Source organism: Etheostoma spectabile, unplaced genomic scaffold, assembly GCF_008692095.1.
Source record: "Etheostoma spectabile isolate EspeVRDwgs_2016 unplaced genomic scaffold, UIUC_Espe_1.0 scaffold00008740, whole genome shotgun sequence".
Lineage (NCBI taxonomy): Eukaryota > Metazoa > Chordata > Actinopteri > Perciformes > Percidae > Etheostoma > Etheostoma spectabile.
In genome coordinates this window covers 2,264-19,364 of record NW_022603625.1, presented here as the reverse complement: position 1 = coordinate 19,364, position 17,101 = coordinate 2,264, and the positions used below count along the sequence as shown (strand labels likewise).

General features: G+C 43.2%; 1 protein-coding gene and 1 long non-coding RNA gene across 2 annotated transcripts; one reads left to right on the top strand and one right to left on the bottom strand.

Moving 5' to 3' along the window:
• The first annotated feature begins 665 nt into the window (after positions 1 to 665).
• On the top strand, positions 666 to 15,951 carry LOC116678939 (NLR family CARD domain-containing protein 3-like). The gene is given in 13 exon segments (XM_032508674.1): positions 666 to 1,236; positions 1,450 to 1,560; positions 3,163 to 3,270; positions 6,238 to 6,316; positions 6,493 to 6,721; positions 6,897 to 8,697; positions 8,784 to 8,957; positions 9,810 to 9,983; positions 10,078 to 10,251; positions 11,366 to 11,539; positions 12,518 to 12,564; positions 15,097 to 15,125; positions 15,127 to 15,951. Coding segments are annotated over 13 exon segments (3,711 nt in total). The 5' UTR covers positions 666 to 1,144; the 3' UTR covers positions 15,646 to 15,951.
• On the bottom strand, positions 9,339 to 13,330 carry LOC116678940 (uncharacterized). The gene is made up of 3 exons (XR_004329412.1): positions 13,318 to 13,330; positions 10,846 to 10,849; positions 9,339 to 9,442 (listed from the first exon to the last, which is right to left on the bottom strand). It is a non-coding gene; the product is annotated as an uncharacterized LOC116678940 (long non-coding RNA).
• Positions 15,952 to 17,101: the final 1,150 nt, after the last annotated feature.

The window sequence follows — 17,101 nt, the reverse complement described above, 5'->3', positions numbered from 1 at the left end:
GAACATCTCCCGGGAGAGAGGAGGAGAGGAGGAGATCCTTCAAGCTAGAGAGGATGAAACATCAGGGAAATGGTCAGTGGGGGGTACACGTGTTGGACGGTGTACCCACGATTGTTTGTGTTATGTAACTTAAATGCTGAAACCATGTGTTCTGGCAAACGTAAATCCGATAAAAGGAGATGTGGGAATTATTAATAAATTGTGGAGTCAGATTTGACAGGTATTAGGGTCTTTGACGGGCCTTAGGGTCTTTGACAGGCCGTATCAGATACAGTCATTAGTTCTTCTTCCATTTCCTCTGAGCCCTAGACATTATGTAACAGCTTATTGTTTTACAGTCTCTGGTAACAGGAAACATCACCAGGAGGCCACTTGGAGAGATCCCTGCTGCTGCACAAGCTGCTGATCTTTAGCTCATTAGATGGTCAGTTAGCTCCATCTAGTGGACAGATAGTAGAACTCCATCATCTGATGGGGGACCTTAACCCCTGTGTTGTCCTCCCAGATTAAGACATTTACACTTTTTTCAACATTTGTTTCCCCCTAGGCTTCAGGCACTTTTTGCTTGAGTTTTATTTATTTTTCAGTTATTTTTTAAAGTATTTTCACGCTTTTTTCACACTTCTACCAACTGAAACAAGTTTTTCACTTATTCTTGGAATTCACAGTCAATTTCCGAATTTTTTAGTTTAAAAAGCAGAAATATGCTTTACAACGGAATAAAACACCCAAAGTCCAATGAAAGTAGCGTACAGATCCTTCATTTTACTAGAGAAGAGGGTTACATGGAACCATCATGTTCATTTCTGGAAATAAAACCATATTTCTGATATAAATGTTTTTTGAAAATGGGTCAAATTGGGCCAAAAGACTACAAGAGGTTTAAATCATCAGTGAAAAATGAAGGATGTGTCAGAACTTGTCCAATAACTTAGATCCATGATGCATTATATTTAAACCACAGCCATCTTCCAACTACTGAGACCGACTTGGTTTGTGTGTGTCTGAAGGAAAGATCAGCTGACTCACTGTTTTCTACAGCATCTGGGACATGTTGGAGAGGAATGAGAGACTAATGTGTCCTGGGATGAAAAGGTTGTCATAGTAACAGAGGTGATGTCTCCCAGCAGGTGTGGACTCTGCTATGAGTCAGTGTGAGGACAGAGAGGAGGGAGCCCCTCCCTCTAAAAAACCCTGTCTGTGGGGGGACCATGACAGCCAGACCAAAGCTCAGAGGTGAGATGATGATGGACTCTTCTCCATGTTAGAGCTCAGCACTCACATCACTCCTCCATCAGGATTCCCTCTCAATATCTAGTTAATAAGAACTTCTTACTGGAATACGCAGCAAAGAGACAACCACTGCTTATCTACTGAGATGAGACGCCATCTTTCATCACATTACATTTTGGTGAATAGTAACTCATCCACGGTCTTTGTTTGTATCAGGATGCAGCAGCAGAAACCTGGACCTGGACCCAGCTGTGTGTCCATGAAGAGTGACTGGTCTGTGGGTTGTCTTATTGACTTTAAAGGTGGACAAGGTGCTGCTGGTGGAAGGTAAGAATTAAAAGTTAATTTAATGACCCTCCTGAGAAGAAGAATCAGGTCTGGATCCAGATCTTTGTAGTCTCATGTAGGACTCAACAGTATATCATGTTAGCAGTAACTTCACAGTGTACGCCTACAACTTCTTACTTTATTAGTCAAATAAGAGCCAACGACTGAGATGAGAGAACATCTTTGATCATCCATCCATCTTCATCCACTTATCCGGTATCGGGGGCAGCAGCTCCAGTAGGGGAGCCCAAACTTCCCTTTCCTGAGCCACATCAACCAGCTCCGACTGGGGGATCCTGAGGCGTTCTCTGGCCAGGATGGAGATATAATTTAAAAAACCTAATCCTGGGTCTTCCCCGAGACCTCCTCCCAGCTGGACGCCCCTCCACCTAGTCCTGGGTCTTTCCCGAGGCCTCCTCCCAGCTGGACGTCCCTCCACCTAGTCCTGGGTCTTCCACGAGGCCTCCTCCCAGCTGGACGTCCCTCCACCTAGTCCTGGGTCTTCCCCGAGGCCTCCTCCCAGCTGGACGCCTCCACCTATCCTGGGTCTTCCACGAGGCCTCCTCCCAGCTGGACATGCCTCCACCTAGTCCTGGGTCTTCCCCGAGGCCTCCTCCCAGCTGGACGTCCCTCCACCTAGTCCTGGGTCTTCCCCGAGGCCGCCTCCCAGCTGGTTGTGCCTGGAACACCTCCCTAGGGAGGCGCCCGGGAGGCATCCTCACCAGACCCCCGAACCACCTCAACTGGCTCCTTTTGACGTAAAGGAGCAGCGGCTCTACTCCGAGCTCCTCTCGGATGACTGAGGTCCTCACCCTATCTCCAAGGGAGACGCCAGCCCCCCCTCCTGAGAAAAACCCATTTTGGGTTGTACCCTTGATCTGGTTCTTTGTGTCCTGACCCAGCCTTCATGACCATAGGTGAGGGTAGGAACCAACACTGACCGGTAGATCGAGAGCTCTGCCTTCTGGCTCAGCTCCTTTTCATCACAACGCTGCGATAAACAGAATGTAATACCCCCCCCCCGCTGCTCCGATTCTCCGACCAATCTCACGCTCCATAGTCCCCTCACTCGCGAACAAGAACCCAAGGGATTAGAAATTCTTTATTAGGAATAATCCCTTGAGATGTGACATCTCGTTTTCGAGGGGGTCCCTAAAGGCAAAGAAAATATACAGTACATTCACATTTAGACAAGACAATTAACAAAACAGCTTGAGGGGAATAATAAAAAAAAAAAAAAAAAAATACACCCCAAACATACGCACATACTGACAAACAAAAACAAAAGCTCTCCATCACACCAAAATTTAAACTCCTTTATTTGGGGTAAGGACTCACTCCCTACCTAAAGAAGGCACACTTTGATGAGATTGCTTTTATTTTTTAAAGATTCTTCAATGGGCAATACTTTAATGATAGGACAGCTCATGATAGGGGAGAGAGAGGGGGAAGACCATCACAAGTCGGACTCTAACCCTGAACCTCTACATATGTGCTCCTACTCTACCAACCGAGCTAACCGGCCACAAACACATTACTTTTTGAGTATGAGTTGAGATGAGAACACAATAGTAACTGATCCACGGTCTTTGTTTGTATCAGGATGCAGCAGCAGAAACCTGGACCTGGACCCAGCTGTGTGTCCATGAAGAGTGACTGGTCTATAGGTCGTCTTATTGACTTTAAAGATGAACAAGCTGTTGATGAAAGGTAAGATTTTAAAAATTAATTTTATGACTTTAGCTCTCTTCACAACAACACAGACACAGGTTGGTCCTTTGGAACGGGCGTTTATTGCTTTGCTTCTGTCCTTAGGCTGATGCATCCACGTCAAGCCGTGATAACTATATATATCAAGGTCAAAGGTCAAAGTTTATTTATATAGCATATTTACAACCAGTCATTACTGCCCCAAAGTGCGGTACCAATATAGATAACATAAGACTAAAGCATAATAAATAACCAGAAAAAACCTTCTAAAACAGAATATGCCAAAAACAATAAAAACAGACAACAGATAAAAACTTTACTCAAAACAATAACAACAATAAAATGTCACAGCTCAGCTTCTGTTAAAAGCCAGTGCAAAAAGATGAGTCTTTAAAAGTGATTTAAAGCTCTGAATAGAGGAAGCTGCTCTAATGTTGAGAGGAAGAGAGACCCAGAGATTAGGACCTGCTACTGAGAAAGCTTGGTCCCCTCTGGTTTTCAGTCTGGATCTGGGACAGTCTAAAAGCATCTGGTCCTGGACCTGAGTGCTCTGACTGGAGAATGCAAAATCAGCATATCAGATAAATATGATGGTGCCAGCCCATTAAGAGATTTAAAAACAAACAATAAGATCTCAAAATGGATTCTAAAAACGCCAGGCAGCCAGTGGAGAGACAACAGAACGGGGGTGATGTGGTTTCCTGTCAGCAGGCGTGCAGCCGCATTCTGGACTAACTGTAATCGGTGAACTGAAGACTGATCAAGGCCAAAGTACAATGAGTTACAGTAGTCCAGGGGATTTTAGATCAGGGCATGCACACCTGTCTCCAGGTGGCTATGGGACAGGTAAGGCTCGACCTTCCCAAGAAGTCTGAGATGAAAGAAGCTTGTTTTTTACCACTGAGCTAATCTGTTTATCAAGTTTAAAAGAACTGTCAATTAAAACACCAAGACCTTTTACAAATGGGCAGCAGTTTGAGAATATTGGACTAAGAGCACTGTTAAAACCAGAAACCTCGGGCTCCTCCAAAATTACAACTTCAGTTTTTTATTATCATTTATGTTTAAAAAATTCATTGACATCCAGTCTTTTATGTCATGTAGGCGTTTTCTCAGAGCTTCAACTGAGTTTGTTTTGGTATTTAAAGGTAGGTAACGTTTGGACGTCATCTGCAAAGCATCCATCCATCTTCATCCGCTTATCCGGTATCGGGTCGTGGGGGCAGCAGCTCCAGCAGGGGACCCCAAACTTCCCTTTCCCGAGCCACATCAACCAGCTCCGACTGGGGGATCCTGAGGCGTTCCCAGGCCAGGTTGGAGATATGATCTCTCCACCTAGTCCTGGGCCTCCTCCCAGCTGGACGTGCCTGGAACACCTCCCTAGGGAGGCGACCAGGAGGCATCCTCACCAGATGCCCGGACCACCTCTGCAAAGCAGTGAAAGGAAATGTTGTATTTTAGGAAGATTGATCCCAGGGGCAGCATATACAGCAAGAACAAGACTGGGCCTAAAATTGAGCCTTGAGGCACCCCGCTGTCAATCGGGGCTTTATTTAAGTAGAAAGGCCTGAGGATTACAGAAAAAGACCTGTCTGTCAGATATGACTGAAACCACTTCAGAGCTGTGCCTTTAATGCCTGCACAGGACTCGAGTCTTGACAATAAAATCTTGTGGTGCATTAAATGTGCGTCATAACACATCACATATTTACTTTGCGTCTGTCCTTAGGCTGATGCATCCATGTCAGTCCATGAGAACTATATATATCAAGGTCAAAGGTCAAAGTTTATTTATATAGCCTTTTTACAAACAGTCATTACTGCCCCAAAGTACGGTACAAATATAGATAACATAAGATAAAAGCATAATAAATAACCGAAAAAAACAGAATATGCCAAAACAATAAAAACAGACAACAGATAAAAACTTTACTCAAATCAATAACAACAATGAAATGTCACAGCTCAGCTTCTTTTAAAAGCCAGTGCGAAAAGATTAGTTTTGAAAAGTGATTTAAAGCGCTGAATAGAGGAAGCTGCTCTTATGTTGAGAGGAAGAGAGATCCAGAGTTTAGGACCTGGACCCAGCTGTGTGTCCATGAAGAGTAACTGGTCTATGGGTTATCCTTACAACATTAAAGTTGGACAGGCTGTTAATGGAAGGTAATAATTTATAACTGAACTTTGTTATTATCTGACTCTCTCAGAGCTTCATGGTCTTGATTTGACAAATTGTAATTTTAATCTGATCCCCAGTGATACCGGGACCAGAACCACCAGACAGATTAGCACCACTGAAAACGATTGTGCTTGGTTTAAAGAAATGCCAATAAACCAGAGCACATTCTTCCATCCCAGAATGTGGTGTGGACAGACTTGTAAAGTTGTTAAAGCCGAGAATTATCAGCATATAGTAATGAGTTTAGGATGTCATTGTTATAATAGCGTAATAAATGCATATTCTTTCTCAAACCTGAAATTGAAATAAGACCGCCGATTTGGCCTGGGATGGGCCGGCTGTTCAGAAAATCTCCAGAACCTCCAATGGCCAGTCCGCCCTTAGTCGCCTTCTTGAATCATGGGAGGACTACAGACTGTAGCAGTGAGAGGTTGAAAATGTCTCTGAAGACTTTTTCAGTTGATCTGCAGACACCTTAAGAGCTTGGCCATCAGGTTCAGGTTACCTGAGCCCTGCAGGTTTCCTCTTGTAGTCTGTGATGGTTCTTAGTCCAGACAACATGTTCCGGTGTTGGAGCTATGGTAGATAGAATCCACAGTATTCCCGTATTGTCTCTTTGCCCTTAGTCTCGAATTGTCAGACCATAGCGCTGATGAAGATACCCAAACGATACCCAATCCTAGTCCTGAACCACATAACACTCCTAAAGAGCCACAGTTGCCATTGTGTCATCATCAGGACTGTGCACAGATCATTAAATGTTCTTAAACTTGATGTTTTCTCTACAGAGTTCACCAGGAGAGCTCAGAGGGCCTCAGTGGTCAGTCTGACCTGCAGCAGCAAACAGACCTGGACTCCATATTTATGGTGTGTACATATTAAAAGAATATTTTCATTATTATCTACAGATTAAATGATGAACTACCATTCAGATCCCAATAGTCTCCATGCTGCTCTTTTCAAACCAGCAGGCCTTCAGACTGAGAGATGAATCACATGTTGAGTTCTTTAAACTAAATGTTGACTTTATCATTCTGGTCCAGCTGCTGGAGAAGAACATCGTCACTTTTGTAAAGAACGAGCTGAAGAAGATTCAGAAGGCTCTGACTCCAGATTACCCAGAATGCTTAGAGAGTCAGAGGGAGGATGAGGAGGTTTTGGAGGGTGAGGATAAAAAGCAGAGGAGGAGCAGCAGAGAAGCATTTCTGAAGATCACACTGCACTTCCTGAGGAGAATGAAGCAGGAGGAGCTGGCTGACCGTCTGCAGATTAGTAAGAGGATGTTAGCACATTAATCTTGACAGAAAGATGAAATGGAGGAAAAATGTGTAAAAGTGTATATTTTCCAAACTATGCTGTAACAAAACTGCACACATTGCATCAAATCAAGTTTTGAAAGCAGCCTCACATGTTTAGATTCTGTTAATTTAATTTGTTTGTTTGTTAGGTTGTTCAGAAACCCGTGTTGCAGGATGCCGCCCCAAACTCATGTCCAACCTGGAGAAGAAGTTCCAGTGTGTGTTTGAGGGGATTGCTAAAGCAGGAAACCCAACCCTTCTGTATCAGATGTTCACAGAGATCTACATCATGGAGGGAGGGGCTGCAGGGGTCAATGAAGAACATGAGGTCAGACAGATTGAAACAGCATCCAGGAAACCAGACAGACCAGAAACAATAATCAGATGTGAAGACATCTTTAAAGCCCCACCTGGAAGAGATGAACCAATCAGAACCGTGATGACAAAGGGAGTGGCTGGCATCGGGAAAACAGTCTTAACACAGAAGTTCACTCTGGACTGGGCTGAAGGCAAAGCCAACCAGGACATCCAGTTCATATTCCCATTCACCTTCAGAGAGCTGAATGTGCTGAAAGAGAGAAAGTTCAGCTTGGTGGAACTTGTTGATTACTTCTTTAGTGAAACCAAAGAAGCTGGAATCTGCAGGTTTGAAGAGGTCCAGGTGGTCTTCATCTTTGACGGTCTGGATGAGTGTCGACTTCCTCTGGACTTCCACAACACTGAGATCCTGACTGATGTTACAGAGTCCACCTCAGTGGGTGTGCTGCTGACAAACCTCATCAGGGGGAATCTGCTTCCCTCTGCTCGCCTCTGGATAACCACACGACCTGCAGCAGCCAATCAGATCCCTCCTGCATGTGTTGACATGGTGACAGAGGTCAGAGGATTCACTGACCCACAGAAGGAGGATTATTTCAGTAAGAGATACAGAGACAAGAAGCAGGCCAGCAGAATCATCTCCCACATTAAGACATCACGAAGCCTCCACATCATGTGCCACATCCCAGTCTTCTGCTGGATCACTGCTACAGTTCTGGAGAAGATGTTGAAGACCAGAGGGGGAGGACAGCTGCCCAAGACCCTGACTGACATGAACATCCACTTCCTGGTGGTTCAGTCCAAACTGAATGTTAAATATCATGAGAAATCTGAGATGGATCATCACTGGAGTCCAGAGACCCGGAAGATGATCGAGTCTCTGGGAAAACTGGCTTTTGAGCAGCTGCAGAAAGGCAACCTGATCTTCTATGAATCAGACCTGACAGAGTGTGGCATCGATATCAGAGCAGCATCAGTGTACTCAGGAGTGTTCACACAGATCTTTAAAGAGGAGAGTGGACTGTACCAGGACAAGGTGTTCTGCTTCGTCCATCTGAGTGTTCAGGAGTTCCTGGCTGCTCTTCATGTCCATCTGACCTTCACCAACTCTGGAGTCAACCTGCTGGCAGAAGAACAAACAACTTCCCGGCTGCCAAAAGTCAAACCTAAATTAAACCATCTCCATCAGAGTGCTGTGGACAAAGCTTTACAGAATCCAAATGGACACCTGGACTTGTTCCTCCGCTTCCTCCTGGGTCTGTCAGTGCAGACCAATCAGACTCTCCTACAAGGTCTGATGACACAGCCAGGCAGTAGCTTACAGACCAATCAGGAAACAGTTAAGTACATCAAGAAGAAGATCAGTGAGAATCTGTCTGCAGAGAGAAGCATCAATCTGTTCCACTGTCTGAATGAGCTGAATGATGGTTCTCTAGTGGAGGAGATCCAACAGTCCCTGAGATCAGGAAGTCTCTCCACAGATAAACTGTCTCCTGCTCAGTGGTCAGCTCTGGTCTTCATCTTACTGTCATCAGAAGAAGATCTGGACGTGTTTGACCTGAATAAATACTCTGCTTCAGAGGAGGCTCTTCTGAGGCTGCTGCCAGTGGTCAAAGCCTCCAACAAAGCTCTGTACGTGCACACACAACTATTCAGATTAAATGAATTTGTTTTTTTGCTTTAAGCTGTGTTCTTATGCATTGCTGATGTCTTTTCAGGCTGAGTGGGTGTAACCTGTCAAAGAGAAGCTGTGAAGCTCTGTCCTCAGTTCTCAGCTCCCAGTCCTCTAGTCTGAGAGAGCTGGACCTGAGTAACAACAACCTGCAGGATTCAGGTATGAAGCAACTGTCCTCTGGATTGAAGAGTCCACACTGCAGACTGGAAACTCTCAGGTTGGTGTTCAGCTATTAGAAAATGATGAAATGAACCTCAACAGTGTTTCCCACATATTAGCGTGCGGTGTCTGACCGGGGGGTGGGGGGGGATACTTATTTTCATAACAATTACTTATCAATAAATGAGGAGGACACGCTTTTGGATGCTGTCCTCCTCTCCTACTCATTTTTCAATACCAAACAAATCTATCTCTTTCTCTCCCTGACCCTGTCTTTCTCCTTGAGCAGCACTGGTTGGAGGCTGAAAATATTGTAAACAAATTAATAACACAACTAATTACACTGGTCGGACTGTTCAGCTCTGGTTCAGACTGGCTGGTCCTCATCCTCAACACGTGTCTTTTCAGTCACAGAAACCTTTCAATACAATTTTCAATAAGTCTTTTGACCTCGACAACCCAACTGCATTTTACCGCAAATTTACGACAAGTTAACTTTCTAAAGCAGGCGCAATCGCTTGTTTGGTAGGAGTCGGATCGGGACTCCAACAATAACACACTGACAATATTGTATTCATATAATCTGAGCTCCGGCGGCAGCGTCTCTTCCCCCGGGCAGGAACACAGCTTCACCTCACTGCTGCACCGGTCCCCGCTGATCCAGATGGGACCAGCCAAAGACAGAGTGGTGACAGGAAGGATCTTCCTCGTAGTCCAGCACGACCTGTGTGTTGATTTTGGCAGGAAGTTCCACTGCGTTTGACTGCGGACAGAGAGAAGCTACAGCGGGCTGTAGTATTAATTGTGTGGCTCACCACCACAAAATAGTCTGTGTGGAAAACACTGCTCTAGGTTGTTAATTTCTTCATATATTAATTACTGGATGGCCTTTCTATTGAATCTCTTTTAGGTTGAGTGGCTGTGACCTGTCAGAGAGAAGCTGTGAAGCTCTGTCCTCAGTTCTCAGCTCCCAGTCCTCTAGTCTGAGAGAGCTGGACCTGAGTAACAACAACCTGCAGGATTCAGGAGTGGAGCTGGTGTCTCCTGGACTGAAGAGTCCACACTGCAGACTGGAAACTCTCAGGTTGGTGCTCAGCTCTTTGCAAAGGATGAACCTCTAAATTGTTTTTTCTTCACATATTAATTACTGGATGGCCTTTCTATTGAATCTCTTTTAGGTTGAGTGGCTGTGACCTGTCAGAGAGAAGCTGTGAAGCTCTGTCCTCAGTTCTCAGCTCCCAGTCCTCTAGTCTGAGAGAGCTGGACCTGAGTAACAACGACCTGCAGGATTCAGGAGTGGAGCTGATGTCTCCTGAACTGAAGAGTCCACACTGCAGACTGGAAACTCTCAGGTTGGTTTTCAGTTAGGACCTGAGTAACAATGAAATGTAATGCAAACTTTACATTTAATGCAACATTGTGTGATATATATATATTTTGATTTGTGTCCCTACAGTTTCTTAGTAATTTACTTCTTCATTGCTGTCATAAATATTGATACTTCTACACGTGCATATGTTATGATTACATTACTTGTAATCAAAATCTAGCGGGTCAACAACTCTGCTAACAGAACCAAAGACACAAGACATAACAAGCCAGCTAATATTACTTAATAGTCCCACAACAAGAAGGCCAGCTGGCTGTCCTGCCCTTTGTTATTTTGTGAAACTCTCTGCAACGACTAAAAGCCAGTCAGAGCTGTCTGGCTGCAGCTCGGCTGAGGAAGGCTCAAGCTGATGTGACGGCCCCCTTTGTGACAGTCTCACTAAGTTGTCCATGTGGATCTGCATCTGCATATGGGGAAACCAGACCGAATCAGGATAGACATGTCCACACCACAGACAGAGACATAGAAGCCCACAGCAGTTATCTGGAGTTCTGCTCTTTATCAAACTGGGATCGTAAAGTGTAAATTGTTATTCTTAACAAAAGTTTGACAATACATGTCTTACAATACCTTGTCTCTCTCACAGTAAGATGTACAATCAAGTAAAATAAAAACTTAACTTCTAAGTCCTTTCTGCTGTATAAAAACACAGTATATGAAATAGTATAGTGTCGCAATGTAAAATAGGCTACATTTAGCATTCAGCTCTGAGCCTAAAATTAGTGATTGACTAGTTGTGCTGGGTTTATACAGGCAGCTTCAACAACAGCAGAACCGAGCGATCAATCAATTTATTTGTGCTTTAGAACTTAATAACTGCAAAACAATTACAAACATGGATGATTTTTCTATCTCTCTCTCTCTTTTTAATGGATAATTAAATTTTCAAGTAGCTACACAACATTAGTTCTTGTGTGTACAGCTGGACTGTAAAGCCCCGCCCATTTTAAACATCAAGGTAATTGTTAAGTATTGCTCCCTGAACTGTCATGACCAACTGTGTGTGTGTGGTGTGTGTGTGTGTGTGTGTGTGTGTGTGTGTGGTGTGTGGTGTGTGTGTGTGTGTGTGTGTGTAGTCTCTCAGGCTGTATGATCTCAGAGGAAGGCTGTTCTTCTCTGGTCTCAGCTCTGAGCTCCAACCCCTCCCATCTGAGAGTGCTGGACCTGAGCTACAATCATCCAGGAGACTCAGGAGTGAAGCGGCTTTCTGCTTTACTGGAGGATCCAAACTGCAGACTGGACACTCTCAGGTATGGACGGGCAAAGACTTCATTTATTTTATTTTTGTCACTAACTGAGAAACTCTGGTTAATGTTCAATGGAGGATCTAAGTGAAGGTGTATTACAGGGGTTCTCAATCTTATAACACAAATACAAATATTTATTAAAAGTCAGAGGTCAATGGAGGATCAATGGAAACAGTTACATTTTACGAAGGTCAGTTACCCTTTAAAGACACCAGTGTTAACCAATGCCTCAGACCGTTTTAGCGTATCAAATTTAAATAAAATAAAAATAATTGTGTGCACATCCCACCTTGTGAAAGGAGCAGGACATCATTGTTCCTAGTCAACTTTTGTTGCGATACAGGTAGCTGAAATTCGGTAACAATACCAAACGGGACCTTTTTGGGCAGTTTACTTTTCTTTGACTAAATAATTTAAGTAAATTGGAAACATAAACCTAACCTATTTACACGTCATTTAATTAGACATTTTACACACCAAACTAAATAAAACCCCTCCAGACCTCCAGCCTGTCAGTCTGTCACCAGGGCATAGAGAACGCTGTTGTCATGTCTCAGAGTAAATCCGCCTACACATGATGGGGGGCAGAACCCCTCTGCACCACCCGCACTCACAGTTCAAATTACTTCAACTTTACCCAGTTGCCGCTGACCTTTGATACGAGCAACCAATGAGATAATGGCATGTTGTTACCTAGCAACGGGAAATAGCTTCCTAACCACCCTTAATGACGTTTACCTGCGCTGTGCTTTGCTCTGCGTCCTACCTAGCGGTGCACACAGAGCAGATTGCGTATCATGTGTAGGAGCTTAAGTGTAACCACACCGTGACAGCTTTAGCAGCATTGCCCTGACTTTGACTTGAACAAGCTGCAGAGTCCACGTAGTCTCACTCCGTCTCATTTCACAATATGATGTTAAACCTTCAATTACCCACAGCCCTGGAGTATGAAGTGGATTGTGTCTTTGTGTCTTCCTGCAGGGTGGACCATGGTGGACCACAGAGACTGAGACCTGGTCTGAGGAAGTGTGAGTGTGTTTTAAGTTTGCTCTAAGAGAACTCAGCTGTGTGTTACACTAGTTTAACCCCTTCCTGGGGCTGGAAGTATAATATGAGATGAGGTTACTTATTATGGTGAATTGGCTAAATCTCCCTTTACCAGTGAATGTTGTTATTATAGGCATAGGTAACTATAAAGAAATAATCAACAACCAATAACACGGTGCCTCCACTGTGGAACTACTTAACTCACTATGAGCTATATCGGTATTTCAAAAGTGAAAAACATGTAATGTCTGCAACCAGGCACGGCGCCAGGATTCCAGTTTTGGATGGGCCAGACCAATTTTGGGTGGGCCTTAAATTAAAACATGTTATCAAATCACTGTTTAACCTAATACAAATGACTAATATACTGTTATATTATCTGTGTTAACATAATAGAGATTTCAATAGCTTGATGCTCTTTAAATATGTTGTAAAAAAACATTGTACAAACGTTTCGTTGTATAGGACGACCCTATCGGACCCCTCTCCTTGGTTCTGCCCAGAGAGGAGCGCGTTGGAATCTCCATTACGCACCGTACCTGGCTGCGCTATTACGCAAAGCTCCATAGACTGGAACAGTGGTCAGGCATTTAATATTTCCCCCAAACATAGTGTAGTTCTGCTCATATAACAGGAGGCCGAATATTTCACAATTCAGTTTAATTGTTTTTATGTTTTCAACACTACAGATCAACAACACTGGCCGACAGTTTTCATTCAACTTGTTCATTGACGTCATTGTGTAAAACGAGACTCAAGTTATTTCCGAAAGAGACAAACTGTTACTGTAGTGTGATTCATGTTATAACCATATTTAACAAAAGGAAATAAATCACATTACCAACAGACACAGCGCCCATAACAAGGGGAACCCGGCCATGAGGGAAAAAGAACAATAACAAGCTGATGTAGAAATAGAAATGCGCCTGTGATTTGTAACGGGTTATGAATCGATTATTTTAATATATCTCAATGCAGACAGAGTAGCCTTCACATACTCTTATCCTCTCGTGGTACACTATTAAACTTGCTAAAATAGGCCTAGAAGAGGCGAACAGGGAACGACTCATTTCCTCTTTTTCTCTCTGCTACGTTACTAACTTTCAACATGTAGCCTACGAATTCATCGCATGTTTTTAGGTCGCCTCACACACACACACACACACACACACACACACACACACACACTGACACAAATTACAGGAGTAGTCGGCGGGGTTTGCTCTTGAAAATGTCAATGATTTCATCAAAGTCGAAAGTTACTGTAAGCTTTCTTTCATATGTCAACAGACATATAGTTACTGTTTGGTGTTTTAATCCGACTGACACTGGAAAAGACGCGTTCAACTGTACAGGATGTCATCGGCAGTGTTATCAGAGCTTTTAGGAAAGCATGGATATTTGGGAAAACGTCCTCATTGCATATGTCCATCACTTCAACAAGACTTTTGAGATGTTCTCCTCTTTTGTTCTTCCTCTCTATGAGTTGCTCAAACACTGCGAGCTCCGACTCTGACACGGTTATGTTGAAGCGCTTCCCTGCATCGTTGAAAGTGGCCGAGCAGATGGTGTCATTAGTCTGAAGACTAGGGGACATCAGGACCGCTGATGGTGTCATTAGTCTGAAGACTAGGGGACATCAGGACCGCTGATGGTGTCATTAGTCTGAAGACTAGGGGACATCAGGACCGCTGCAGATGCCAGAGGTGTCACTGTGGAATCGAGTGTTCACTAAGCTGGCTGTCTAGCGCGTTAGAAATGTTGCGCAGATCACTGTCACTTAATAGACGAACAACTTTTTTTAAAATTAAGTTAAAAACTATTTAAGATTTAGCCTATTTTAGCACAAATTATGAGATACTTTTTCATTTTTTAATAATTCTGAATCATTAAAATATATTAGTATTATTTTTTTTTAATTAAAATGTTTGGGTGGGCCTGTTGAAAAGTGGGTGGGCCTAGGCACCCATGACGCCGTGCCTGTCTGCAACACTGCTTTAAACTCCCATATTTAATGAAAGGTTTCCACCCTGCTGGGTTAGGCCTGAAGAAGACCAGCAGAGTTTAAAGCAGAGTTTAAAGCAGAGTTTAAAGCAGAGTTTAAAGCAGAGTTTAAAGCAGAGTTTAAAGCAGAGTTTAAAGCAGAGTCTAAAGCAGAGTTGAGGACATTAGATTTTTTTTACTTTAGTATTTTTCATTGTCCTGCACTTGCCACACAGTGAGTAGAGAGAGATGGGACAGTTTTATTAGTGAGACTTTATTCAGTGATGTTTCTAGATTTGGATCATCAGCTGTCCTCATCGGGTCAACACGAGGACAAGAAGCTGGACATTGTTGACATGTTGACTCTCATGTTCAGAACTTTCATGTTGGTAGACTGGATTGTAAAACATCACTCACAGCTGGATATCAAATCAACGTTTGAAGGGTTTTCTTTCAGTTCTTGTCATAAAGTTGTTAAAAATGATCAGATGATAACCTGCAGCTGTATTGTGTCTTGTTCTCTCCATCAGATGTCTGTGAACTGGAACTGGACACAAACCACAGTAAACAGAAGACTCATACTGTCTGACAACAACAGGACGGTGACAGGTTTGGACAAGGATGTGAAGGAGGATCAGTCATATCCTGATCATCCAGACAGATTTGACCGCTGGGCTCAGCTGCTGTGTAGAGATGGTCTGACTGGTCGCTGTTACTGGGAGGTCGAGACGAGAGGAGAGGTTGATATATCAGTGAGTTACAGAGGAATCAGAAGGAAAGGAGGCCGTGATGACTCTTGGTTTGGATATAATGATAAGTCCTGGAGACTGGACTGCTCTGATGAAGATGGTTACTCTGTCAGGCACAATAACAGAAGAACAGACCTCACGTCCTGCTCTGTCTCTAACAGAGTAGCAGTGTATGTGGACGTTCCTGCTGGCTCTCTGTCCTTCTACACAGTCTCCTCTGACTCACTGATCCACCTCCACACCTTCTACACCACATTCACTCAGCCTCTCTATCCTGGGTTTGGGTTCACATCTTGTACCTCAGTGTCTCTGTGTCCTCTGCAGGACTGAGAGTCTCTCCTGGGGACAGAAACACTGACTGAAGACCAGCTGCTGAAATCAAAGTTCAGTTTGTTCACCATCACACACACTCTGCACTGTGAAGCAGATCTGAGACTCAAACACAACAACATTCATCTGATTTCATCTCTGGTTATCAACATTTGAACTGTTTGACTAAAACACTTCATATGTCACATCTCAAAAATAATCAACTGTTATTGGTCACTGTTATGTCCTTTATATTTTAAATCATATTGTATTATATTTAAAATGTGGAAAACAAATGTTTCTATAAACAATCATCATATAGTCTAATGTTTCTAAATGCTTTAATAAAATCTATACGTTTCATCATTTGTTCATTTGATCATATCATGATTTCATTCATCAGTCGTCTCTCTTTACTGAGATTGATACACCCCCCCCCCATATAAAAACCAGTGCAGCCTACTCCAAATACCTATTATGTTTCCTTTACATACATGAAGACATTTGCACCATAAATTTCCTGGATTTGGTGCTTCGGTGGCGGTGGATTCAACTGTTTGTCCGGGGCGTCCTGAGTCCGATCAGCTGTTTCAGCTGTTGGGAGTCTCTATCTAATAAGACATTTGTTCTTCGTGACCTTCTTTAATTCCACGCTCTAGACTTTATGCGCGAGGGTGATGTATTGCCCTTGATTGATCTTTGTCCTCTTAACACCAGTTTATCAACACTCCGAGACTTTCTGGAAGAGGAGGGTGGATTGTCTCACTTTTAAGGACAATTTTAAGTGCAGACAGATTTCAGCTGTAATCCTCATTCTAGCTTTGAATCGCAGCTTTTACTCTAATTAAACCTTCTGTGGTTTTGATTGCTGTAATATATTGTCCACCTAAGTATAATGACAACTTTATTCTGAGTGGGCTGACTTTTTATCTAGATTTGGTTTTCATTATGAGAGGATTTTAATTGTTGGCAATTTTAATATCCATATTTTCTGTAACAATAAACCATTAGTTGAAGACTTTTTAAACGTTACTGAGTCTTTTAGTTTCACACAATTTGTGTCTGAACCTACACATCAGCAGGGTCATACATTAGATTTAGTTCTAAGTTTATGGTTGTCTGTGTCAGTTAACAATATCAGTGTCTTACCAATTTCCGATCACTCGCTGATATATATTTGACATATCGATGCCAATTCATTTTGGTATGGGAAAATGGTGCAAAAGACGAGGTTATCTCGTTATATTAGCACTAATGGTCTACTTGACCTTAATTTGAAATTACCAGATGTGATGGACCCAGTTTTTAGCCAAGCCTTTTCGGTGGACTATCTCACAGACAATTTTTAATAGTTCACTTCGGGACTTGTTGGAAGGGGGTCACCCCGCCAAGATACGGAAGTGTCCTTTAAAAAATCCTCCACCTTGGCTAAATGAAGAGTTTCTGACTCTTAGGAAGAGCTGCAGGAAAGTTGAAC